Source organism: Idiotropiscis lumnitzeri, chromosome 4 (assembly GCF_059441095.1).
Source record: "Idiotropiscis lumnitzeri isolate Australia: NSW breed Sydney's pygmy pipehorse chromosome 4, RoL_Ilum_1.0, whole genome shotgun sequence".
NCBI classification, from domain to species: domain Eukaryota; kingdom Metazoa; phylum Chordata; class Actinopteri; order Syngnathiformes; family Syngnathidae; genus Idiotropiscis; species Idiotropiscis lumnitzeri.
In genome coordinates, this window is record NC_142394.1 from 23,852,296 (window position 1) to 23,877,785 (window position 25,490).

General features: G+C 43.2%; 1 protein-coding gene across 2 annotated transcripts in view; it reads right to left on the reverse strand.

Moving 5' to 3' along the window:
* LOC148338645 (protocadherin-1-like) overlaps nucleotides 1-25,490 on the reverse strand; it is a 106,652-nt gene that overhangs the window by 31,446 nt on the left and 49,716 nt on the right. For both annotated transcript variants that reach the window (XM_088293831.1, XM_088293833.1), the window contains exon 4: nucleotides 16,155-16,374. In XM_088293831.1, coding sequence (XP_088149957.1) covers nucleotides 16,155-16,374 — 220 coding nt within the window. The remainder of the gene's footprint in view (nucleotides 1-16,154; nucleotides 16,375-25,490) is intronic.

Sequence of the window (25,490 nt, forward strand, 5' to 3'; positions counted from 1 at the left end):
AAAAAAATGACATGGAGTAAGTCCTCCTCACCACAGGTTGGCGCTACACTGCAGCAAATGATCACATTGTGAAGAAAGTGCTTTCTTCAATTTTCTTCACCCTGAACTGGTCGCAAGCCAATCGCAGGGCACACAAAGACAATCAACCATGCGCTCTGACACTCACACCAATGTGGGAGGAAATCCGAGTACCCGGAGAAAACCCACGCAGGCACGGAAAAAACATGCAAACTCCACACAGGCCGGAGTTGGAATCAATCAAGCGACCTCTGCACTGTGAGGCCATCGTGATAACCAGTTGTCTACCATGTCAACTTTGACATTAAGTACGACGCAAAATTTGCTAGATAAGTGGAATGTACAAACAGCATATGTATGGAAATATATTTGAGAGAAATGTACTACATTTGCAGTTGACGTGCGATCAAAACTTGGGATGTAAAGAATGACACAAACACTTCCGTCCGTGGGAGAGATCCGATTGGTCGTCAGCAAGACAAATCAACTCCGACCAGACCAATCGCCACCACAACAAACTGCAAATAGGAAATTGACTTCCTGTCACAAGTGTGAGATATGCGCCTGGAAACAACACACGCACGCACGCACGAGCACACACACAAACGCACAACGCTCCACAACAGGTTCACACAAGCAGAGGCGGACATGAATCTCAACGCTTACGTGCTGCCGCACACTGATGGCTATATATTTTTACACACACGCGCGCACACGCGCGGTTGTATTTTCTGAGATGTGACTCATGACTTCCTCTCACTGTGCGAACACAATCTTGTGAAAATACACACATGAAGGTTACACACTTAAAATTGGAGGTGTTGTTCCTGCAAAAACTTCTTTGGTCAGAATATGAAATGGGAAAAAAATAGGATAATTTCATGATCGGAAAATAGTTACGCGGTATTATGTTAAGCGTGAATCAGTTTTATGATTAAAATTGGATGTTTCCAACCAAAAAAGTTGCTTTGCTGAGAGAGTGAAGTAGTTCTGTCACAGGCGTGCTGGAGCCCATCTGAGAAAAAAACTATAATGTCCCAAGAAGAATGTTTTCAGGCATTGTCAGAATAAGTAAGACTAAAAAGAGAAATGAGAATGATTTTTTTCTTAGGATAATGAGAATAAAGGTGATTCTTTTTTTTTAAGGATAAAACTTCTTTTTATCAGCAATAGTCATATTTTTTGAGAATTTAAACACATTTGAGGAGAAGAAGCAAAATATAATCAGAATCAGTCAGATTCAATTGAGGAAAAAAGGACCAATATTAAATTTTGTTATTAATAATTCTTCAGGAAAAAATGCATTAGGATATATTCAGATTACATTTACAGAATAAATATACTTTTCATTTTTATATATTTTTTTCAAGGTAGAATAACATTACTTTATATCTTGCGAATTTAGTTCATTATGAGAATAGGAAAAGATATTGCAAGAAAAATATTTTGCATTTTGTGGGAAAGTTTTGCAATATGAGAGAAACTTTTCTTTTCATTAATATTATTTAAAGCCATATTGTGTACAAGAAAAAAAAGTCATTTATTCCTCCTACGCTTCTGCATGTTAACGCAGTCATCTTTCTTTTAAAAGAATAAAGTAAACTTTCAAGAAAAAAGATAAATTTTGAGAAAATAGTCATTATTATGAGAATTAAGTTGTATTTTTGGGAGAAAAAAAATTATAGTCATAATAATCAAGAAAATATTTTTGGAGGGGGGTTATAACTTTAGGGGAGTGAGGCTGTAATTTTTCTTGAATGAAAAAAATCAGATTTTGAAAATATGGTCATAATATGAGGATAATTAGGTTTCCGCTATTTTTCAAAATTTTTCAAGATGGAAAGGTTTTTGTCATTTTTGACGAGTTGTCCTTTAGTGTTGTTGTGGTGAGTAAGGTGGTATCAGACACCTGCCACCCGGTCGGGAACTTGTCGGACGTTCCCAAAGCGAGCGAGCCGGTCGGCAAACATCTGCCGGGACATCTGGGCTCTTCCCTCAGTGCCGGTGTGATGTGGACGAAATTAATGACGACGACGAAGATGATGACGCTCTCTGTACACGGCCTTGGTTTACTCGCGAACAGAACGTCCCATTAATGGAACGAGAGGACGAGGAGGAAGAAGGTTGTTACGTTCTGACTTTGTCGTCCTGCGGGAGAAGAAAAATGTTGCCGCGCTGCGGGGGAGGTGACCCCTGTCATCCGGGATGCCGTGAATCTGTGTCACCATACATTTGAGTGCGTATGTGCACGTGCACGTGCACGTGCGTGTGGCCCCCAGGCTCCGTCCTTGTCCCCCCAGTGCGAACTCTGATCTGTGGCTCTCGGTGATGCTGCATGACGGATGTTCCTGCTGCTAAACAACACTGACATGCTGCGTTTGTGTGTGTGTGTGTGTGTGTGTGTGTTGTTCATGTTGTGGAGACTTAAATACAAAGTTTAGGGCAACAACGTTCCAGGATTTTTGCAGACGAAAGGAAGCCACATTTTTATGATCGCGTCTTCAGACCAAAACGGCTAACCTCCTGTGCCGTTTCAGAATCGGCTTATTGAGGCTTTTTTGTGAGTCTACTCGTGATAGACATGGTCACCAAATTTCAAGTTGATGAATCAAAATGGCTTTGAAGACTCTATTATAGTCAAAAACTTGACCCACCATCCTATCTCATAAATACGACAACAGCGTGTGCAAATTTCCTTGACTTTTTGTAGAAATGAATTCATTAAATGTATTATTATGACATGTATTATCATCTTAAATATATTTTTTATCGCATCCATCTGAGTGCAGCACAACTATCATATAGATTGGGGGTAGAGGCTTCAACCCCTTTCTACCTGAGCACATCTACCAAAATACGAAAAGAAAAAGCAAGAAAATGCTGAAAGTCAGGATGTTTTATAGTGAAAATAGGTTAGACATATTTGACAAAAGCGTTATTTTTTTTTTTTTTTAATGGCTAGCTAATTTCAGAAAATTACACGAGTCGTGTCAATTACAAATTGAAGTATATACCGCGGGCCGCAAATGGCCCCCAGAGCCGGAGTTTAAACACCCCTAAATGTACATTGAAATCAATCAGGAGAATGCCGTTAGACAAAGAGGCTTTATCCTGCTCATACCTGTCACGCGCCCGCCCCCTCCCTGGCGTCCTGCCGCCCGGCGTTAATGTAAGCCATGTGGTGCGGGCGTAATGCCATTTAATGCTATTGTCTGTCAAATCTGCTTAGGGATCAGTCAGGCCGGGATGCGGCCCGGCGAGCCCAGGCTGGATGTGCCGCAGATGACGGGGTAATCCAATCACGGCGGGCGGATCACGGGCAGCCCGCTCGGCATATCGCAGCCGGGGAGCACCTGGATCTCGTTGGCTTCTGATTGGTTGCGGGTTGGGCACTCGGTATAGTGTGGCGACGTGATGGTCATTATTCACGTCGTTTGAACTCGAACACTCATTTTCCTGCCACGTAACGTCCACGGTTGCGTGTCAGTGCTATGATGTCATATGGGGCGGGCACACATGTTTCTGATTCTAACGTTTGAGGTGGCCCAAATCTAAGTGCAGAGAACTTCAAAGGCGGAGGTCAAACAAAACGCGACACCTGGAAACGAAGCTTCAGGATTATACAAATAATCCGTCGCCAAAGCCAAACACATTCAACGCTGCTGACTATTCTTGCTGCCTTTTGGTCTCATTCAGTTTATTTGCTTTTATAGTACGCATTGCATCATACATTACTCATGTAGAAAGCTAAAAGAGATTATCTCGTGCAATTGCTGAGACTTATTTGGATACTATAATGCTGCTGACTATTTTTGCTGCCTCTTGTCACTTTTGTGTCAGCATTTAGAGAATCCACTGTATGTAGAGTATTAATTCATGCTTTTAGCTGTATGAGTGAATAATTCGTTGCGATTTTTCTGCACAGTATTGCCGACTATTCTTGCCGCCGTCAATTGCTTCTGCGTACATAATGTGTTCATTACATTTCATTTTATTTAATCTTGAACATCTTATATGGACTATTTATTGATATATGTAATAGTTATTTTTGCCACATACGGCAATGCAGACTATTACTGCTGCTCATTTGTTCAAAGTTACTTCATTCATCTAAAAAGGAAATGGACTAATTCAGTATTCATTTACATCGCTGAAGTATTGCTGGTGTTAATTTCCTATTTGTGTAAAATTGTGGCAATATCACACCTTTGCAAGGTTCTGTGAAAAGGTCACAGATGAAAATACTAAATATAAGTTCTGAAAACTTGGTGACACATCTTTTCATAAATGGAGGAGATGCGCAGATTGAGTTCTCACCACATCAAAAAAAATATTATTATTAAGATTTGACTAAGGGAGAGAGGACAAGGAGTCGCAAGGCTAATAGAGAAAGGTGAATCTCTTCAGGCGTTTTTTTTTTCCCGTGAATGGGAATCGTTTTCTTTCAAGTAAAAAAAAACGAAACATCAGTACATGATACTTTTTTATGAAAACACCCGAAGGCCGAGCGAGCGACTGAAGCGCGAGAATCGATGGCACGCAAGCATTTCACAATCCAATATCTAGATGCTTGAAAACAAGGAGGAGGAAATGGCGGAGGAAGAAAGTGAGGAGGAGGAGGAGGGGGAGGAGGCATTATGTGATGGAGTCTGATTGTTTGATCTTTACACTCTCTTTTATTAGGAGTTGGACATTCTGGGCATGTTGCGGTAGTAGTTTTTGTTGTCATTATGTCAGTTATCACTCGACCGACTGCAAGCGAGAGACTTCCACTCAGGGTACAATCATTTTTACTTGGCTTTATAAAATCAAAATTGATGAAAGTTTCGGTAAATTAATGATTTTAATAAGACAAATCAAAACAACAGCAACATCAAAGGAGCTGCAGGAATTTCAGGCCAGTAGAGGCCATGTTTTGCACATGACAACAATCTCCCATATGTAAGACCGAAAGAAGCCTTTTCTTGCCAAGAAAAAGATCCATTACAAATTTGCAAAAACAGTAAATGACAAAGATCTGAGGTGTGACTAATTCTATGATAAACTACATCGTACGCTTGGTCGAGTCATGAAACTCTCAAAGAAAAATGTTGGTTTTGTTCTTAAGCAGGGCTGTCCAACCACGGTCATCAAGTGCCCCTACGCCCATGTTTTAGATGTCTCCCTCCTGCAACACACCTGATTCAAATGATTCAGGATTATTACCAGGCTTTTCAAAGCTTTCTGATCATTGGAATGAGTTGTGTTGGAGGCGAGGGACATCTAAAACATGGCCGATACGGGCCCTCGAGGACTGGGGTTGCACACTCCTCGTCTAAGACTACATAAGCATTTATGAGCATCATTCCATTCACATCAAGAAGTATCCGTCCACCCATCTGTAGTCTTGATCTTGTCTCCCAGTAAGCGGCTTGCAGGACAAATCTCATTGTAATTAGCCGCATGTGGGGTAATGAGCTCCCGCGCAGAGATTACCTGCCCGTCTGCGTCTAATCCTGGAGATCATCAGCCTACACTTCTTCATTGCTCTTCCTCGTCGCTGGTCCTCCCTCGCAGAGTCACGCGACCACAAACGTTGAAACTTTTTCCCCGTCAAAGTCGGCATGTATACGTAATGTTTGCATCATGTTTAGACGCATGATGTGGTTGAGATTATTTTTTTTCTCCCCCAATTTAAAATTTCTCTGTGGTATTTGAGCTGTTTGGGTGATTGCAATGTTTTGTGAAAGTGATGTGAGGTAAGGGAGTTTCATGTACTGGTCTCACTCTAAACCATCAGTCCGAAATCGAACCCTAACCTGGACCTTTAAAGCGAACCTTTTTAACCGTAATCCAAATGTGAGTGTCTTGAACCCTTAATCCACAACCCATAACCTTAAACGTAGATTAACATTGGATTTAAGGTTAGCACAACATAAATCCACTAACCCTAACCCATTAACCGTTATAAACCCCAAATCACTAACCTTAACCCACTTACCCTAACATAAATCATAACTAACCTAAAGTTAGCCCACCAGTCCAAACCCAAGCCATAATCCACATTTTAATCCTAACCTACCAACCATCCGAATCCAAAACCTTATAAACCCTGAATCCAAACACTGATTAACTATCGAACTAACCTTAACCCACTAATCCTTACACGAGTTGTTAATATGGGGGTTAAATGCCCAGAAGTTGACGCACACTTCCCCAAAGTTGACTCATCCAGCAAAATCCATCAGAATCCTACAAGCAAAATTTCACTAACCCTAACCTCATCCAAGCCACTGGACTCTGATTCACTGATATCTTAGACCAAAGCAAACCCACTTACCCTAAATCCTACTAACTTTAACCAACTCATTAACTGAAACCATCCCTAAATCCTAAACCCAACCCAGAACCCACTCATGCCAACTCCTATCAGACTAAGACGTCAATCCTGTTCCTCAGGGTTCTTCAATCTTGTTTGCCATCTCTCCCTGCCACAACACACCTGATTCAAATGATCAGGATCCTTATCGAGACTCTGCAGATATTGCTGATTATCTGATCGTTTCAATCAGGTGTGTTGCAGCAGGGAGAGATGGAAAACAGGCAGGACGGTGGACTTGAAGGAACAGGATTGAAGACCCGCAATAACCCAATGAGCCGAATCCCAACCCTAAGCGCAACCCTAAGCAAGCCCAAGCCGCTGTCTATTCACATCTCATTACAAACCTAACCCACTTATCCCGACCCTTAACCCCAACTAACCTTAACCTAACCCAAACTACCTCCGACTCTTATAATCAACTAACCCCAACCAGAAATAACCTTCTAACACTAATCCAAAACCACTGACCTAACAAACCAATTAACCCTCAAGTATGAAATAGTTCAGACTACGTTGAAATGCATTCAAAACAGAAAATCAAAATCTGTTTCCTGAATGTTGTTGTTGTGAGCACGCAACCACACGAGCGTGAGACCATAATAAACTCCGACTAACGCGAGAGCAGACGTGTTTGTTTGGACGAGCACTTCCTCCCGCTGTGTCGGAAACCCTTTGGGCGGAAAACCTGATTAACTCGGGAGGGATCGTTGTGCTAATACGTGGCAAATAAGTGGATTAGCGGAGGGTCACTGTGGATTAGCCGCCGTCTTTTTTGTTCCAGCACGACGTCTCCCCTCCCCAAAAACCTCCCCTCGTAATCTGCTGGAAATCCTGTGAAGCAAAAGGCTGCCGGCCAAACAGGGATCCCCCCAATGCTCCAGACCGGCTTTTTTCTCGGCCGTCACATTTTCAGGTCTATTATCACATGGAACGGTAAATTCTTTTAAAAGGTATTACCAAATGGAAGTTTAATTTCGCACAGTTTACTGGCGCTTTGGCCATTATGGCCAATCCTAGAACAAACACACTTTTCACAGCGACTGTCCAAAAGTGTAATTTGAGTGGACTGGACACTATTTTCTGTCCATTAAATCCAGAGTTGGTTGGTTCCGAGTCAATTCAATGGAGGTTCCACTGTAAGTGTACACACAACTGCACGTAATGTATTGCCCTTCCTTGGTTTGTTTTTTTTCTGTGGGGTCTGTAGGCAGTTGGCAAACAAGCTCAATGGCATATTAGTGCCACCAACTGATATTGTCCTTCCTTCCACTGCGAAGAAACGAATGCGACTTAATGATGGCCGGATATCGTGGCGTTGGTTGGAAACACAGTCGTAGCTCATATTTGCGCTTGTTTCGCAAAACAACAACAACAAAAAAATCTTCCAAGAAGCAGCATGCAAAACTCTCAAGTCAAGGCACTTGTATCTCAAAGCATGAGTGTCATTTAAATAAGATTTTTTTTTCCAGGATTTAGAAATGAATTCGAACATTTTTATTGGCTTTATTTGAATGATTTCATGAGGTTACGGTCCATGGACAAGTTTCCTAATCTTGCCAGAGTTTATGTCAAATCAATATTTCCCATTGAAAAAAAATTGAAAGGTCACAGTACCCTCAAAACTTATTTTTTGGGGTAATGCTTTTAAAAAAGAAAAAGAGCAATAGCAAGACCATAATAGAAATGTACCACAGCATGACTCTTTTTTACTTGAAATGAAATGCTACATGCTTACTTCATTGAAAGCGTATTTGAGCCAATTCGGCCTCAATTCAAGCCAGGACGAACCCTGCTTAGCGTACGATTACCTCCTGGCTTTGGACTGTTGCCCTCCTCCACGCGCTGTCTGTTCGCCCACATAAAACGCCGAGCATCAAAAGCGTGTGTTGCCGTGACAACCGCCCCATATGAAACCCCCTCCCAAACCCTGCCTCCATCCTTCCATTCACGCTGCCTGTCCTAATTGGCCGGCCGGTGCTGGCGGGTTAGAGGGGTCGCCCGGCGGATGAATGCCAAGGCGTCCGCTCAAACGTAGCCCCCGCTTTCATCGCCGCTTGCCTCGGCTGAAGGGACGCCGGCGGGGCGGATAATTGGCAGACGGGCGGGCGCTCGAAAGGACCTGGCAGAGTCTTCGCAGCGTGCCCACGAGAAGGCAGCGGGACGAGCTATCATTTGCTCTACTTCACATGCAGAAAAAATAAAATAAAATAAACGCCTGCTAGTTTGAGAAGGTGCCAAAGGTGGAAGCTGTTGGTAAGCAACAGGTGCCTTGTGGGTGATTGCGGTCACTCAATTTTCATTTGGTGCCACAAGAAGAACAAAATTGGTTTTGTATGATGACTTTTTAAGTGTTTTTAAAGTCCATTTTTATCCCTTGGGTCGGGTAAGAAGATGGGAAATCCCCTAAAATGGCACCTTCAAACCAAAATGGCCGCCCCCTGTGCATTTACAGGATAAATTATAGTTTGACTTTTGGGCGTCTTGTCATGATAAACACACATACCAGATTTTGTATCAATCAGACTTTCTAGAAGGCGCTAATGAGCTACAACAAAGTCTAATATTTATTTCATCGACTTCATGAGGATCTTAACCCCATTAGCGTTAATATTTATTAATCCAGAGCAAGCAGTCGGATCACGTTGAGCGACAGGAAAAAGCTAGAGTAATTTTTTTCCCTTTTTTTCCCATTATTGGTTTAAGAGCGCACGTCCACCGTGAGCTGCTCATCAATTAGCAAGCGTGACGTTTAATTGCCGCTATGTGGCCGGCGAGCACCTTTAAGCCCCCAGTAATCCGTCAGTCGCCACCTGTTTTAATTGCAGCCGACAACATTTTAATAGAAGCGAAGGAGTGGCAGCTGGTTGAAGGTTTTATTTTGACACGTGAAGTTGAGTTGCAAACCAGGGTGGCCGACGTGTCCCAGGATGCTCTTTACTAAAACGCTTGCGCCCGATCCTTTTTACTGTCTCAACACCAGAAGCAAATGCTAACACACTGTTGGAGCTAATCCTAAACACTAACTTTTAGGCTAACTGTAATGCTAAATGTTATTGCTAACCCTAATTCCACCCACTATTGCAAACCACTCTTGCTAACTCCTCCATGTTTATTTCTAAGCCATAAATTGGCAACATGCCAAGACAAGAGTTAACATGTAGAAATGGGTGAAAACTATCCGCCGGTGGCCCGCTGTTGTTCAACCAACTGCACGACGGTTGACGCTATCTTAGGACCTTTAGCTATTGCTAATCCTTAACTGCGAACCGAAGCCTTTTTTTCAGTTTTGTTGGTTTCTCTCATATATGACAAACAAAACTGTTTAACATTCGATGTTTGCGCCACTAAGCATACTCATTTTCTTTTCGAAACGTAACCTTGCATGAGAGGGTTTGTGCATGTGTCATGTGACTTTCCACAGATGATTAACCCCATCATCAACCACGACAAAACCACCAGTGGGTGTCTTCTTGTTTCCATGGTGACACATCTCCTCCGAGTACGGCGACAGGTCAGCACGAAAACAAAGTTAGCTTCACCGGGGACACACTTGCAGCCGTATACATGCACACACACACACAGACACAGACCCTTACACACACACACATGTTCACACTTGTTTCAATCCCCTGCTGACAGAACGCACACACCGCCCTGCGTTCATTAGCTCCCATGATGTCGCGCTAACCTAGCGACCAGACCCGTGGCTAACTCCCCCGCTGCGTCCGCGCTCTCATTGGACAGCTTCCCAGGTGTCCCCCCCGTTCCTCTAAACCCCCCGCCGGTCGCCGGGCCATCTGCGGTGACGACGTCGACAGAACTCACCGGGAACAGCTGGCGGGACGGGACTCGAGCCAGGACCTGGCGGGTGGCAGCTTTGGGCAACACGGTTTTTAGATCACAACGACATGCACTGCTAACCTCCATAATGCCACATACAGAATGAATATACAGAAGGACTGTTATTATGATTATTAATATTATTCTTCAAAGTTTTAGTACCTTTTCAAGAGGCCTCTTTGTTTTATGTAGTGCCCAACAAAGGCGCAATCAGTCTTGAAACTTTGTTATGAAATCCAAAACGAAGTCTTAAAACTAATTTTGAGTTAAACTATGTTGTGACACCTTCATTTCAAACGCTTGAAACCTCAGTTTGAAACCCAAATTTAAAACCCTACCTCTGGCTTGAAACCATAATTTTTAACCTTAACCCTGGCTTGTAGCCTTCATTTAAAACAATAACTTGAGACTCGACTTTGAAACCCAAACTCTGTCTTGAAACCCTAATTTGAAACCCGCACCCCTGTCGTGAAACAAAATTTAAGACCATAACTTCAAACCCTAACACGAGTTGAAAACTAACTTGTAAACCATGACTCTAATTTAAAACCCTGACCCAATACCATACTTTGAAACGCTAAGAATGAATTGAAAGCTTTCTTTTCAGCTGGCTCAAACTCTATTTTGGAACGCTACATTAGTTTGAACAGCGAACCCTAATTTGAAATCCTAACATCCTGATTTGGAAACCTCGCCCAAGGCTGAGAGTTGAAAACCCTACCCTTTTTTTAAAACTTGATCTTGGCTTGATACCCTATCCAGGCTTGAAACCCAAACTAACTCCAAACCCTACACTATCTTGAAACTCTCCCAGCCATCCAACCAGGACAGAATTGACGCTGTGTGAACACACACACACACACACAAACATACACACCCAAATATCCTCCTTTGCTGTGTTCCGTGTAAAAGGCCAAGGCAGATAAACAGCAGATCTTTCGTTCGGCCAATTTTGCGCGAGCTCTGCGTGAAAGACGCTTAAGCTACCCCCTGCGTCTGCGTGTGTGCAAAACGTCCAGCGCAGATAAGCTGAAATAAACAAGAGACCTGGAAATAAATCCACCTCGCTCTCTCTCTGCCTCGTGGGGCGGAGGGAGGAGAGTGGGGGGGTGAAGCGAGGGCATCGGAAGAGCTCCCCGCAAAGCTCCTCCACATCACAGCGAGCGATCACTCTGCCACACAAATAGCAAAACACAGAAACGGAGAGGAGAGGAGAGGGAGGTGCGCTTCCACGGGGTGGAATCACCTCTCCTATCAGTGGCGCTTTTATCTGCCGGCTAATGAGCATCTCTCTCTCTCACACACACGCACACACACTTCCTGAGGACGGCAGTTTCGTCAGCCCATCTCTCAGCAAGTGTCCCACTTCCAAAAGCGTGGACGTCCGCTTTCATGGTTACGCAACGCCGCTGCCAGCGTGCGCGTTGTTCAGCCTGGAAAGCCTTTGAACACGCTCGAACACTGCCGGCTCTAATGACTGCGTGCATGGGCAGGGGTGTGTGTGTGTGTGTGTGTGAGCCATTATTAGTCAGTAAGTGATTTTTTTTTTTGCAAAGTAAGCAGCTGCCAGGAGAGGAAATATATGTTAGCTTGATGCACGAGCTAGTCACGAAGCACGCTGAGCTCTTCTGGTGCTCATGTACTTTACGAAAATGGGCCTACAACGCTTGAATTTATTATACGAGCCAAGAAAATTTGTACTTTTTTTTTGTACACATGTATTGGAATACTATATGATTAAGAGCTGCAACAAGTTGTGACATCATCAACTTTTGAGACATGGGCTGCAACATCACCAATGCATCACATCATCCACCAGCAAAATCGCAATGTTACGCCGATGTGAGATCGTCATTATGTGACGAATGCACATAATACACCTGTGATGTCATCAACATTTGACATCATTACTCATTGATGTCATCCACAAGTGACATTTTAAAGTACTTTCTATGGCACCTTTCAAAATTAAGCTTAAATGTTTTATCATCAACCTGACATCATTAACGTGGTTGATAATAAACCTGTGTCATCAATCACCAACTTGTGACAATATCAACCTTTGACCCCAACCAACCTGCGATGTCATCACCTCTTGGAAATCAGGGATATCACTAATACAGTGCATCATAAACTTGTGACATCATCAACATGTGACTTCACCAAACTGCCACATTACAAACTTGTTGATATCAACTTTGACCCCAGCACACCTGTGTCATGATCAGCATTTGACATCATCAAATAGTGAGATCATAAACCTATGACGTCACCAGCCCGTGACATCAACCAGTGAGGTCATCGTGTGACATCATCAACCTGCGACATCACCAGGACATGGACTGAATCCAGAAGAAGGCACCAGGCCTTCCCATGAACAATCAGGAAATGTAAGAACATTTTCACAAATTTGATGACATGTGACGTGGTGCAAATGACTTTTCAGCACGCTTGCCGCCAAATAGTGAACCAAGCAACAAAAGCCGAGCAGCCTCGCCGTGGCGCCGCCTGGAACGTTGGCTTGCGCGCCATCATGAAGATCTGCTCGCTTGCATCTCTCTGCACTGTAAAAGCTCTCGTAATGGACGCTAATGCCGGCGGCTCGAGTCCGCTACGCTCCGCTAATGTGTCCACTTCCTGTCGGTGGCGAGTGTGTGTGGCGGGAGAGAGCATCAGGATGATGAGGATGATGAAGATGCTGGGGGGTTGCAACGAGGCCTGTTGAGAGTCGAGCCAGCGACGGGAGGCACAAAATGGAGGGCTGATCGTGTGTGTGTGCGCGTATGCGCAGCGTGCACTTTTATCTACTGCCCGCATCAGCCCGAGTGAGATTTTCTATCTGCACTCTTCATCTTCATCATCCTCACTTTGTTCCTATCCTCCGCACATCAAAGCGCACACGGTACACACACACACACACACAAACACACACCCACTCACTCTCAGACAAACACACAAATCGACAAATTGTCACATATACACAAACTCACACAACCATGATCACACAATCGCACGCACACATTCACTATTTCACACATTCATTCTACCTCACCCACTCGTGCACGCACTCTCACACTCACTCAAACCAACTCTCATACTTTCTCTCACAATCACAGACAGAATACACAATCACACACTCTTACAAGCACTAAAACCCCACTTACACTCTCACACAGCTTTGTTATCACTTGTCATACTAAACACACACAAACACACACTCACTCTCACACATTCATATGCTCTCTCTCTCTCTCTCTCTCATTCTCTCTCACACTCTCTCTCGCACTCAGAGGCACGCATCTACAGAAAACCCAGCGATCTCAAACAGTGTGAGGCAAGTGAATTTTGAATGTGCTTTTTCTCCTTTCTGGATTATGTCAAGAATGTCCAAGAGTTTTTAATAAAAGACACCTGGGAAGTCTTTGAATTTGTCGAGATAGTTTTCCTTTCAAGGAAGTCATCTGGTTGTAGTTGTTCACACATAAAGCGGATAACACGTGCGTAGTGACACCCTGGCGGGGGGAGCACCTCGACAGATGGACGCGCTTCCTCTCCTGCGCTCCGGCTGAGCGGTCGCCGGTGCTCTTAATGCTCCTGGGCGGATTACGGTGATATGGGCTGGTAATCTGGATTGGATCCAGATTATCATCCGCGGGCCTCGCGTCACATGTGAGTGCAATTCTCAATGCTATCGAGCTAAAGGGGGGCAAAAAAGATGTAGTGATGCTGTTATCTGTCATTGTTTGCGTGTCTCTTTACACAATGTTGCTGTTTGGGCTGGTAATCTGGATTGGATCCAGATTATCATCCGCGGGCCTCGCGTCACATGTGAGTGCAATTCTCAATGCTATCGAGCTAAAGGGGGGCAAAAAAGATGTAGTGATGCTGTTATCTGTCATTGTTTGCGTGTCTCTTTACGCAATGTTGCTGTTGCCACGGCGACCAATCACACCAGTGTACAATTAATATGCGTGACAAAAGATGCTGTCCACCTCCCTTTTGACAAATGTTCTTTTTGAACACAGTTCAACTCATTTTAGTCCTCATCCTCTTCAACATACGGGACATTACACCTTTACTTAACTGCAGATGGGCAAGAGCAGTTTTTTGGGGGTTTCTTTTGCATCAAGTTTCCATTCAATTGGTACCGAAAACAGCATTGCCTCTACAGTGTCCGAGTGTGTGTGTGTGCGGATAGTCAATAAAAGCAAAGCGCGTACATCAGCAGCTCATTTGCATACGAGCTCCGCACTTAAAATAACATGTAATTGTCCACTGAGGCAACGTTTATTATTTGGACCATTTGCATTGATTATTTCTGCTTTAACAAACACGCACTATGCCAAAAAGTACAATTCAATTAGCGGACATGTCTTACAAGCAACATTTCTAATTTAGCGCATTAATTTGCTTAATCAACTCTTACCCCTAGGAGATGACGGTCTTGAAAATTATTTCATAAAATATAATATGATAATATACATTGCAATATAAGTCATAATAAAACCGAATTGAGTTAACCCTACAGGACTCGTTAGCGTTGCAAAGCTAATTCCCAAAGTTAGACGTATTCAATCCCACTATTAGAAGTCATCGTAGGCGGATGCTTTTCAATAAAAAAAAATTTAACCAATCACACAATAAAGAGAATTAGTAAAAGGGCCAAAATATCCACAAATGAAACACATTAAGTCACAAACCATACCGAAGGCCGAAATGAAAGCTTTGTAGGTCTGCAATTAGATCGGCAATTAGCTCTTTTACGCTTCTTAACAATAAACAAAGAAATATGTTTTATGCTTAAATACCTCATCAATTACACAATAGAGAGATTCAGTCACAAGGTAAGAAAAACAATCGACAAAAAACAAACCATATCGAGTCATAGGTCAAAGAAAGGTCGCCAGCTAATGTTTTGGAGATCAAAAAAGAGATTTTGTAACAAGGAAAAATGTACAACCAACAAACCACACTGAGTTACATATCAAATTAAAGATTGCGATGAAGGCGTTCAAGATATGCGATTATTTTTTACAATATGCTCTACGGTAAGAAAATGCACAAAAAAGATGTTGAGTTTGCTTAAAAACGTCACGACTCAAACAATAGATTCAGTAAGAAAAAAAAGCAACGTTCAAACAACAAACAAAGTTGAATCACATGTCAAATTAAGGACCATGACGAAGATTTTTTTAGGTTGCAATTAATTTGGAAATATGCCTTTGCATGATGACGAAATTATAAATTTTTTTTTTTTAATACGCTGCGAATCGTCCAATAAAGAGATTACGAAACAAAGTAAAAACATTGAGTCGTATGTCAAACCAAAGCCTGTGACGAATGCTCTCTACACTTGCAGTTTATTTTACAGTGAGTCCTTCAATGATGACGCGACGATCACAAAATAAGTATATTTTGCTTGAATACATCACCAATTACACAAAAAGATATTCCGTAACAAGGTAAAAAAAATAAATAAATCTACCACCAACAATCCATTTTGAGTGACACATCAAATTAAAGACTGACAAAAGCATTCTAAATCTGCAACTATTTTGACAATATGCCCCCAGTATGTAGACGCAACAATTAAAAAAAACATGTATGTCTTTAGCCTGTTAGCGTTCCGAGCCGCCACATTACACAAAGCAAGCCGACGCGTCGTCATCGGGCTGGCAAAAACGTTAACGAGCGCCAACCCAATTCCAGTTTCCCCGACGATTCTCCCCCTGTGGATCCTTAAGTGGAGCTGATGGAAGGTTGGACCGGCCGTCATTTGCATAATTGTGATGTTAATGCGCTGAGCCGTGGGACTTGATTATGTTGCATATTGATTGCATTGCACGGGGAATGGCGGGAATCCGATTAGACGACGGGATTCCCGCCATCTACCGTCGTAAACTTGCTCAAAACAGGCAGCAAGGAGGAAACTCACCGTTCTCGGGGTGCTCCATTTCACCGATGCTGCCGTCGGGCGTGGTGCGCTCGTAGTGGTCCTCGGGCAGCGCCAGCGGGCCGATCCGAGGCCCGGACGACGACTTGGAGCTGGGAGTCTCCGACTCGTCCAGCCCGCTGTCGTAGTAGCTGTGCTGGGATGCGTCCTGAAGGTCCTGCGCCTGGTTGGCCGTGGAGAATGTTACCCGGCGGTGCGGCAGCTGGGAAGCAGAGGCGACATTGCTATGTTATTAACGACGATGGCAAAAAAAAAAGACAAATGATGAAGCCTATCAAGTCACATATCATATCAAAGGCCACATTGACGGTTCTCGCGGTTTGCTGTTAATTCGGCAATAAGACCCCGTAAAATGAGGCAATGACCAAGAAACATCAGATGACATTGACAAAGTGTCACACTGTAAACAATTGGGTCAAAAATAACCCAATTTGGGTAAAAAATGAACCAGTCTACTACTTGCTCGGTTATGGTGCAGAGAACAACCCAAAACGTGGGTAGTTTTGTAAAAAACAACTCAAAAAAACAAGGTGGGTCCAATTGACCCAATTAGTGGATCTGTCTGTCTTTGACCCAAATTGGACTATTTTCGGCCCAAGTGTCTTTAGAGTGCGGCATTCAATAACAAGATAGAAATCAACAAACTACAAGCCACATCGAGCTCTGCAAGAATTTTTTAAACCGCAATGATGACGCAACAACCATAAGACATCACGCAACAAATTGTCCACATTCAACAACGAGGTAGAAAATCAACAAGCTACAAAAGTCGGATATCAAACTAACGTTAGCAATATGTCCTCCTTTGATAACGTAACGACCCCCCCATTGTTTTTTTGCCTAAAAAGGTGACCAATCAAGCATCAAGTTCAATACCTGTAGTTAAACTGTAATTAACAAAAATTGAGTGATATATCACTTCAAAAACTGAAACCAAAGCTTTCTAGATTTGCAAATATGTTGGCAAAATGTCATCCTATGTTCACACAAGAACCAAAAACATGCCCAAAAACATTAATTTTCAGAAACTCAAAAATCTCAAAACAAGTCTTTTTTTTTCTCCACATCCACTTAATAAAGTCACACATCAACACATTATATACTCCTGTCCAAAAATGAATAAATAAATAAAAATACAATTGCATGATGTTGAGAACTCAAAATCCCAGATATGAAAAATCTTTGGTGACCAACAGGTGTCCACACAAATGCACGACTGGAGCCACTTTGTCGACGTTAAACGTGCCGAAACGCAACGCGGGCACGCAGAGTCTATCCCACCGCGTTCTATTTGGTACGCCGGAGTTAATTTGGAGTTGAAATGTCATGTGAAGGCGACAAGTTAGTTTGCATAAAAGCAGCAGGCTGAAAACAAACTTTGACGCTTCATTGACTTTGTCTTTGTGGAGGAGGGGGAGGAGGAGGCGCGAGCCGTCTGACTTGATGCTTTTATAATTAAAATACAATTAGCTGTCCATGTAGCGCTGCAGGACACACGCGCACTGAGCCAGACACACACACGCACACGCACACACACACACAAGCACCTGAACGGGGCCAGGCAGATAAACAGCACATCCCTGGCTGGCCCGATACTCAGTCACCATGGAAACTGGTGTCATCCTAGTCAGGACCCTGAACCGCTTCAAACGGCGACAAAAAGAATGTTTGTGCTTTTGTCCAAATGGCAACCATCCACAGTCCGGTGCCTCACTGGGAAGGGGGCGGGGCAGGGATCAAACCGGCGGCACCACTAGCCGCGGCCAATTGCGACACCTCTGAGGATTGGAAATGGCAGAAATAAATGTGATCTTTACTGGTTTTTTATTTCTTTTAAATAAACTTTGGTTAATAAATGATTGACGAGTAACAAAAAGGAGACTAAAAATTAGCTAATTATGACACCACTTTTTTTTTCAGATCGATACCAGCTCGATTCACTCGAGTCATCACCGATACCAATATGAAGTACTGATACGATTAGTACTGAAGAGACAAAAAAAAAATTAATTAGCACAATAATAGATAATAGTGAAAAAGACCTGTCTTTCTGACACACATGATGAAATATGTCAAACTCCTGCAGCGTAGCACCACATACTTGCAAGGAAGATGTACTCAATGTTTTTTTTTTTTTTTTTTTTTTTGCTTGAAGCATCAGCGTTTGATATCGTCATCCTTCTTGAGTACCCGATATCTTGAAATAAGGCCCGATATCGATACCTGGTATCGGTACTCGCTCATCCCTACGTAAAATGCAGTATGACATGTATCAAACATTAAGAAACAAATCTTCAGTTAAAAAAAAAAATGACAAAAGTTGAGGAACGAATTTTGTTCACTAACATATGCGGGCTATCAAACATTGTGAAAGGAAATAACAAAAAAAGTGAGAAACTTCAGTCAAAAATTTCAAGTAGTAATTCAGTAACAAAGGTCGAGTAACTGCAGTAACAAATGTTTCGTTAAAAACGCAAACGTTTGGTAGCAAATGTCGAGTTACGAGAGCAGAGTAAAAAAAAAAAATGTAATAATTATAGTCACACATTCTGAGTAACAAATTGACGTTTGATGTCTGACGTTTAAGTCGCAACTCCCGCCATCAACACCTTCACACCAGGAAGGCAGTTCTGCGCTTCAACATAAACACACACAGACATACGCACACGCACACGCACACACACGCACACACGCACGGATGTTAAAGGCACATCAGGATGTGTCAGAGCATATTATTAATAAACACCGTTTCCTGTTTCCTGCTGCAGGATAGAAATCGCCGGTCTTTTATAACCAGCCAGTTGGCGAGAAACGGACTCACAAATGATCAGTAGGCCGACTCCTTGCCCGCCTGTGTAATAGGCGACTGCAAACGCATGAACACGCGGGGATTCCATGCACTTCTACTTTTCCCGCAGCCTTTTTCCCCCTCCAAATATCTGTACTTTTACTTAAGTGTGTTTGTTTGCTGTAAATAGAAGTTGGCGTCTCTGCTATCTCCGCACTATCTCAGTACCGAGCACATCTGTGGAGAAATAACGTCAAGGAAAAAAGAAAAAAAAAAACAACCTCGCAGTCACCCTAGGAAGCCTTCGGATTCAGCGACAGCGGCGGTTGCGGGACGCCCACGCGCACCTCTATTTGTTTGTCTGTGTGCCACGTGCTAGCTGCTATGAGCTAACATGCATTTGGTGAAGTGATTTTCAAAGGTAACAAGTCACTGATGGTGTAGCGGTACATCCGCCTGACTTATATGCGGGCAGCGTGGGATCTGTTCCCACTCGGTGACAGTGTTTATATCTCCCCTGTGACTGGCTAGCGATCTGTTCAGGGTGTGGTGCGCCTTTTGCCCGTAGTCACCTGGGATAGGCTCCCGCGACCATGTGGAGGATAAGCGGTGCGGATGACAATGACAATGACTTTCACAGGTTCCCTCTAGTGGTACGCAAAAGAATTGCATCCTAAGTGCACACCAGTTGTATTTCACTTTTAAATTCAATGTTTGAATTTAATCTCTAAAAATAAAATATTAAATAAAATATTTAAAAAATATAAATATTCAGGTATTATTTGCTTTTAAATAAGTGATTTTAGTGAATTAATTTAAAGTAAGTTTTCAGTGAATAATTATTGAAGTTGTTTGCAATGATAATAAAATTTTAAAAAAACTAAAAAAAAACAATTTTAATTAAAAAACAGACCAGACTGCTAATTTGACCAATCTTCGTGTGTTGTTTTGTATAAAACATGTCAGGGTCGCCGGTCGGCGAGGAGGGGGGTGGACCCAAAATGCGAGGAAGTAGGGATAAGGGTAACAAAGGGAATTTATTTACAAAACAAAACCAAAAGGCAAACAAGGTACTAGGACAAACAAACGTGGCAGGGTGCAAAATAACAAAGTCGAACTAAACGTGACTAAACAGAACAAAAACCGAGGAACAAAGACAGTGACAAAAACTAGGGACAAGAGCGAGAGCAAGAGCGAGAGCAAGAGCGAGAGCAAGAGCGAGAGCAAGAGCGGGAGCAAGAGCGGGAGCAAGAGCGGGAGCAAGAGCGGGAGCGAGAACATGAGCGTGAACGAGATCAGGGAGCGGTCGTGACAGTCCAAATGGAGCAATGTTCCGACACTGAGTAGTCGGCATAGGGTGGTTAAATAGTCCAGAACTAGGAGTGCAAATGGGCATCAGGTGTGTGAGGTTAATGGGGAGCAGGTGCGTGGCTGGTGGGGACGGAGTGCTGAGGGGAAACGCCCCTACTCAGCTGACAGAAACCAAAAACAACAACAAAAAGGCATGGGAGACGCGAAAACAACAACAACAAACCCCTGCCATGACCGACACGGGTCATGACAAAACAGGCCAATTCTTGGCGTCGTTTTCTGCAAAAACAACCCAGAAATTTGCATTAAGTTGACCTAAGTAGTGGTTCGGTCCATTTTTCACCCAAATTGAGCTATTTTTGACCCAACTGTTTTCAGAGTATAGTTAACAAAAAACATTTGATGACTTTCCCAATGCCTCTGTTGACTCCTTTTTTCCAAACTACGGACAAGCACTTTTGGACAAAAGCACAGATTTTCACCTTTGCTGTAAGAAAAAAGACAAAAAAACTTTCCATTTTTGCTGTGCAGGGCAATACAAGTTTACGCTGTGCGAAAAAGCTTGTTTGGTATCAGGAGAAAAAAAATAAATCAGTAAATGCCAGCAAGGGAAAAAATGTTTAATTTGCTTTTACAATAAGCAAAGGGGAAATAAAATCGATTAAGACAGGGAGCCCGATTTTGTGAGAGAAAGCAAGCAAATGGTGGACGGCATCATTTTGGGGGAGTACTACGCCACATTTGTAAAACATGCGCAGGAGGAGCTGCAATGACCGCATGAAGACATGAGGAGGAAGTGGAAGTAGCGGAGGAGGAAGATGAAGAGGAGGAGGAGGCGGAGGAAGAGGAGGCCCGCTGATGATTAAAAAGCAACCACGAGAGGAGAAACGAACGACGCCTCGCCGGCTGTTTGTCAGCCGAGACACAAAGCTGGAGATAACGCACCGCTTGCGTGCGTGTGTGTGCGCATGTGTGTGTGAGAGCTGCTCATTACCTCCCTGTGTGGGAGATAAGAGTGTGTGAGGCTGCATTGTGCATGCTTATAAAAAAAAAAGTGTGTGCTTATCAAGTATGCATGTGCACATATTGGTGCACATTCACGCACACGCACGCACGTACGTACAAACACACACACACACACATATATAGACGGCCAACGTGGGGAGCTGTAACATCCCATAATTCCACACAGCAGCGCCACATCAGTTGGAGTGCACAATGAGTGTGCGTGCGTGCGTGTTGTGTGAGACTTATTGTGTTTTGCATTGTGTGGCCGTGTGTTATGGTAAAGTGCGTGTCTGCGTACGCGCGCGTGAGCCACGCATCAAGTTGCAGCTGCCTGCGATCCGCCGCACAAAATCAAACCCTTCGGGGAGGCGCCATGTCAGACTAAACAGATGTGTCTATGCTTTTCATCCACGTTATTCCGGCAAGTTCTCTGCTCATGAAAACAATCGCAGGATGTCCATGCACATTTATGCCAGTAGGGGACGCCATTCATCTGTACCTGTACCGATGGACAGAATCTTAACGGAAGCCTGCAACGATTGGGTCGGGTCTGGTCACCCGGTCCAAGAAACCGAACGATATTATCTTGTAGTCTAACAGCGCGACTGTCATGAACGAAAAAAATTACAATAATTGTGCAGTCTGAGAAGGCCGTGAATCAAATTGGCTGAGGGGCTGAAGACTTCAGCTGAGGATGCGATATTTGGGAATCAATGCCCAATTTAAAAGATTTTCAAACAAAATTACAACACTTTCCCTGTTACTTAACGGGTTGCAAACCAGCAGACATGTCGGGCCTGAAGTGCTGGTTGCAATTTAAGATGGGAAATATCAAGACTGAAAACATCAATTCATGATAAATGAAAGACAGTTTCCAAAGAAGATTATACTTAAGATGGGAAATATCAAGACTGAAAACATCAATTCATGATAAATGAAAGACAGTTTCCAAAGAAGATTATACCTCGCTCTCTCTTGACTAACACTAAAAAACAAGTCGGGCCTGAAGTGTTGCTTTCTGCTCATGTTGGAAAAGGTGACGTATTGACCAATCGATACACCATGGATCGACCATCTACAACCATCTCAGACTCCCTCCAACGCTACCTGTTTAATCACATGTGCTCATGTGAGCGCGGTGAGCGGGAAGCAGCTTGAGCATCAAAGGCAGCTTGTCCGACAGGCACTCGTCATGCGTGAACGTCTCCGAAACGACTCGCTCGAGCTCGGACGGCCGAGAGCGGATAACGCATGTCGGTCGGGGATTTTCCCGAGGCGGTCGTGTGAGCCTTAGCCGCTTTCATGTACGCCTTTCCCCTTCACCTTCTTCAGACGCTAAGTTGGGGGGAACCTGAGAACGGGCACAACAAAATCCTGCGAGGTAATCGGACCAAGACTGAAAAAGATTAAAATCATCCGAGTGGAAGTTTAGCAATTATTTGGATTAGCTGATGAACCGTGATGATGTGCGTGTGTGTGCGTGTGTGTGTGCGTGTGTTATGAGAGTGTGTTACAAGAGTGAATGTGTGTGTGTGCTGTGAACATGTGTAAGTGTATGTGTGTGTACGTGCGCTTTTGAGTAGTGTGTAAGTAGGTGATTATGTGTGAGAGTTTTCCTATGAGTGTGTGAGAGTACGCGTGTGAATGTATGTGATATAAATGAGTGTGCGCTTTGACAGTAACCCTCGCCATACACAATAACAAGCCAGCTGAGTCTGTCATCTGCATTCAGGAATTTGTGTATTAATGTGGCATGTGTGTGTGCGTGCGTGTGTTGACAGTGACATTTTACACACACACACACACTCTCACAAACCAGGTCAGCTGAGTCCATCATTCTACTGCCAGAGTTCAGTAGAACGCCAACATTTGTCTGCCCCTGGAAGTGCGCGTGTGTTTATGTGTGCGCGTGTACGCGAGTGAGTGTGTTGACACTGACACTTGACGTGGCAATCCGATGAACTCGCAAGCGACACACACTTACACACAAACACACACACAAGTGAAGGGGGCGGGGGGGTGGCTGGGGTAAGCCCGTAAAAGTCTTTTCTCCGCTGCTATTTTTCAATTTCCTGCCTGGCTGCTCTCCCGGCCGACGCTCAAACGTCCGGACAGAACCCGAACGCAGCACAGACGGCTGACGGCGGGCTGAAAATAAAAGCTCTGCACAAAAAAAAAAAAAAAAAAAGACGGACGGCGACTCGACGCTTTTTTTTTGTCTGAATGTGCGCGTTCGAGAGCTGCTGACGCTTCTCCGCTGTCACTCAAACATCACAGGTCTCCTTTGTGCATCTTCTTCTGCACACGCACACGCGCGCGAACGCACACAAACACACGGAAAAGCCGCTTAAAGCAACGCTATCAGTCAAAAGCAGCACTGCAGGTGCGGTGTTTAATTTAATATATGCGACAGTTATGTTTCTTTGTTGGAGGGGTCCGTGCTCTTAGGATTAGCAAAACGGCTTTCGGGGAAAAATGTTTTTCAAATGGCCACAAACGCCACAATGGGTGTACATGCTAACATTGCTGGCAAGTATCCCCAAACTAACGTTGCTAGCCCATACAAAGGTTATTATAGCAAAAACTTTTGTTCTGAATTGACAATTGACTAATTTAAATGTTGATTATAACGAAAACATCCCTCATTCTTGTCATTGTTAATGAATTCAAAGCATGAGATTTTAAAGGGGCAGTGTGTAGACTTTAATACCATCTAGTGGTGAACTAATTAAACGTAACAACCTAGGTTCGAAGTGCGTGCATTTTGAAACACGTGCACTCCTGTGCCTCATAGAGACCACACTTCGAAAGCCAACCACCACATTCTCGGGTAGAGGTGCAATCAAGCCATCGTCATATAAATTTCCAATATTCCCGCAAGTGACAAAATCAGTGCATTGCATTGTGGTCAGGTGATTGCCTCCTTGAAAGATGGCATCCTGTATGGTGAGTCACCACAGTGGATTTTCACCCCATTCCCATCACTCTCTCACAGAAAAAAAAACCCTCTACCATCCCGGACCATTGTAAAAAAAAAAAAAAACTAATCCTGTCCCATACCAGTGAAAACGACTCCCATCACATCCGGCCCCCGTTCAGAATGACTCCCACTCCCGGACCGGTTCCATTTTAGAGGTTAGCTTTCCCATCTCAATCCTATGATCAAAGGTAAAGTTTTCTCCGAGCCCATGGGAATTCCGAATATGTCAACTTCTACAGTGTGTCTGTATTTCTATCTATTGTCGCCGCAAATGAAACCAGCTGCCTTGTCATGGAGTAGAATACTTCTCAAAGGGAAAAACAGCCACAAATGTTTAAATCCACTTGAGAAGTTGGCAATTTCGCAGCCGGGCAACAAAAGCATTCAATCAAGTACTTATTTTGTTTTGGTTGACAATGATGAACAGAAGGCTATGCAAGGTAAAGAAATAAAAGTAAAACCAAGACAGCATTATCCTGCGAATGGTTTGGGGGGATTTTTTGATTCATTTAATCCAAGATTAGAAGCAGCAGTATGCACTTGTTGCACTTGAAATTCTCCGGACTGTTATACAGGACTTGCGGTTGATTTGTGGATGTTGTTCTTCTGCTAGTTCTAAGTTAATGTAGATTTTTAATGATGATTTTTTTTTCCGTGTATGTGTTTGTATTACACAATGCTAACTCCCCTTTTTCTTCTCACCTTCAACAAATACCAGAAATATATTAAGAAAAAACTAATAAACTAAATCAAAACAAAACGAAAAAAAATTAATTACCAAAGCAGCTCTGAAAACAAATTAAAGCTAACTCACCAACAAGTCAAAACAATACGAAAAAAAAACTAAAATAAAAACAATTCTGAACAATTATAACCATGGCCCAACAGTACACAAAAATTAATTAATCAACAAGATGATGTAGCTAGTTGCTAACAATCAGGAAGCATTCACGAGCTAGGTGAATGTAGCTAGGCTAAACCAGATAGCATCAAAATAACACTTGCTAATGTGTCCAGCTAGCATTAGCATGTTAGTTGATAACAATTAAATAGCATCCACATGCTAAGGTGCCCAGCCCACTGCAATCAGTTAGCATTTACATGCTAATGTAGTGAGCTGCTCGCAACCTTATAGCGTTTGCTAATGTAATGTCGCGGCCTGCGAGAAAGCAGGTAGTGGCGGAGTTCATGTGATACTCTAAGAAGAAATAAAAGCTTAGCAGAAAGTGAC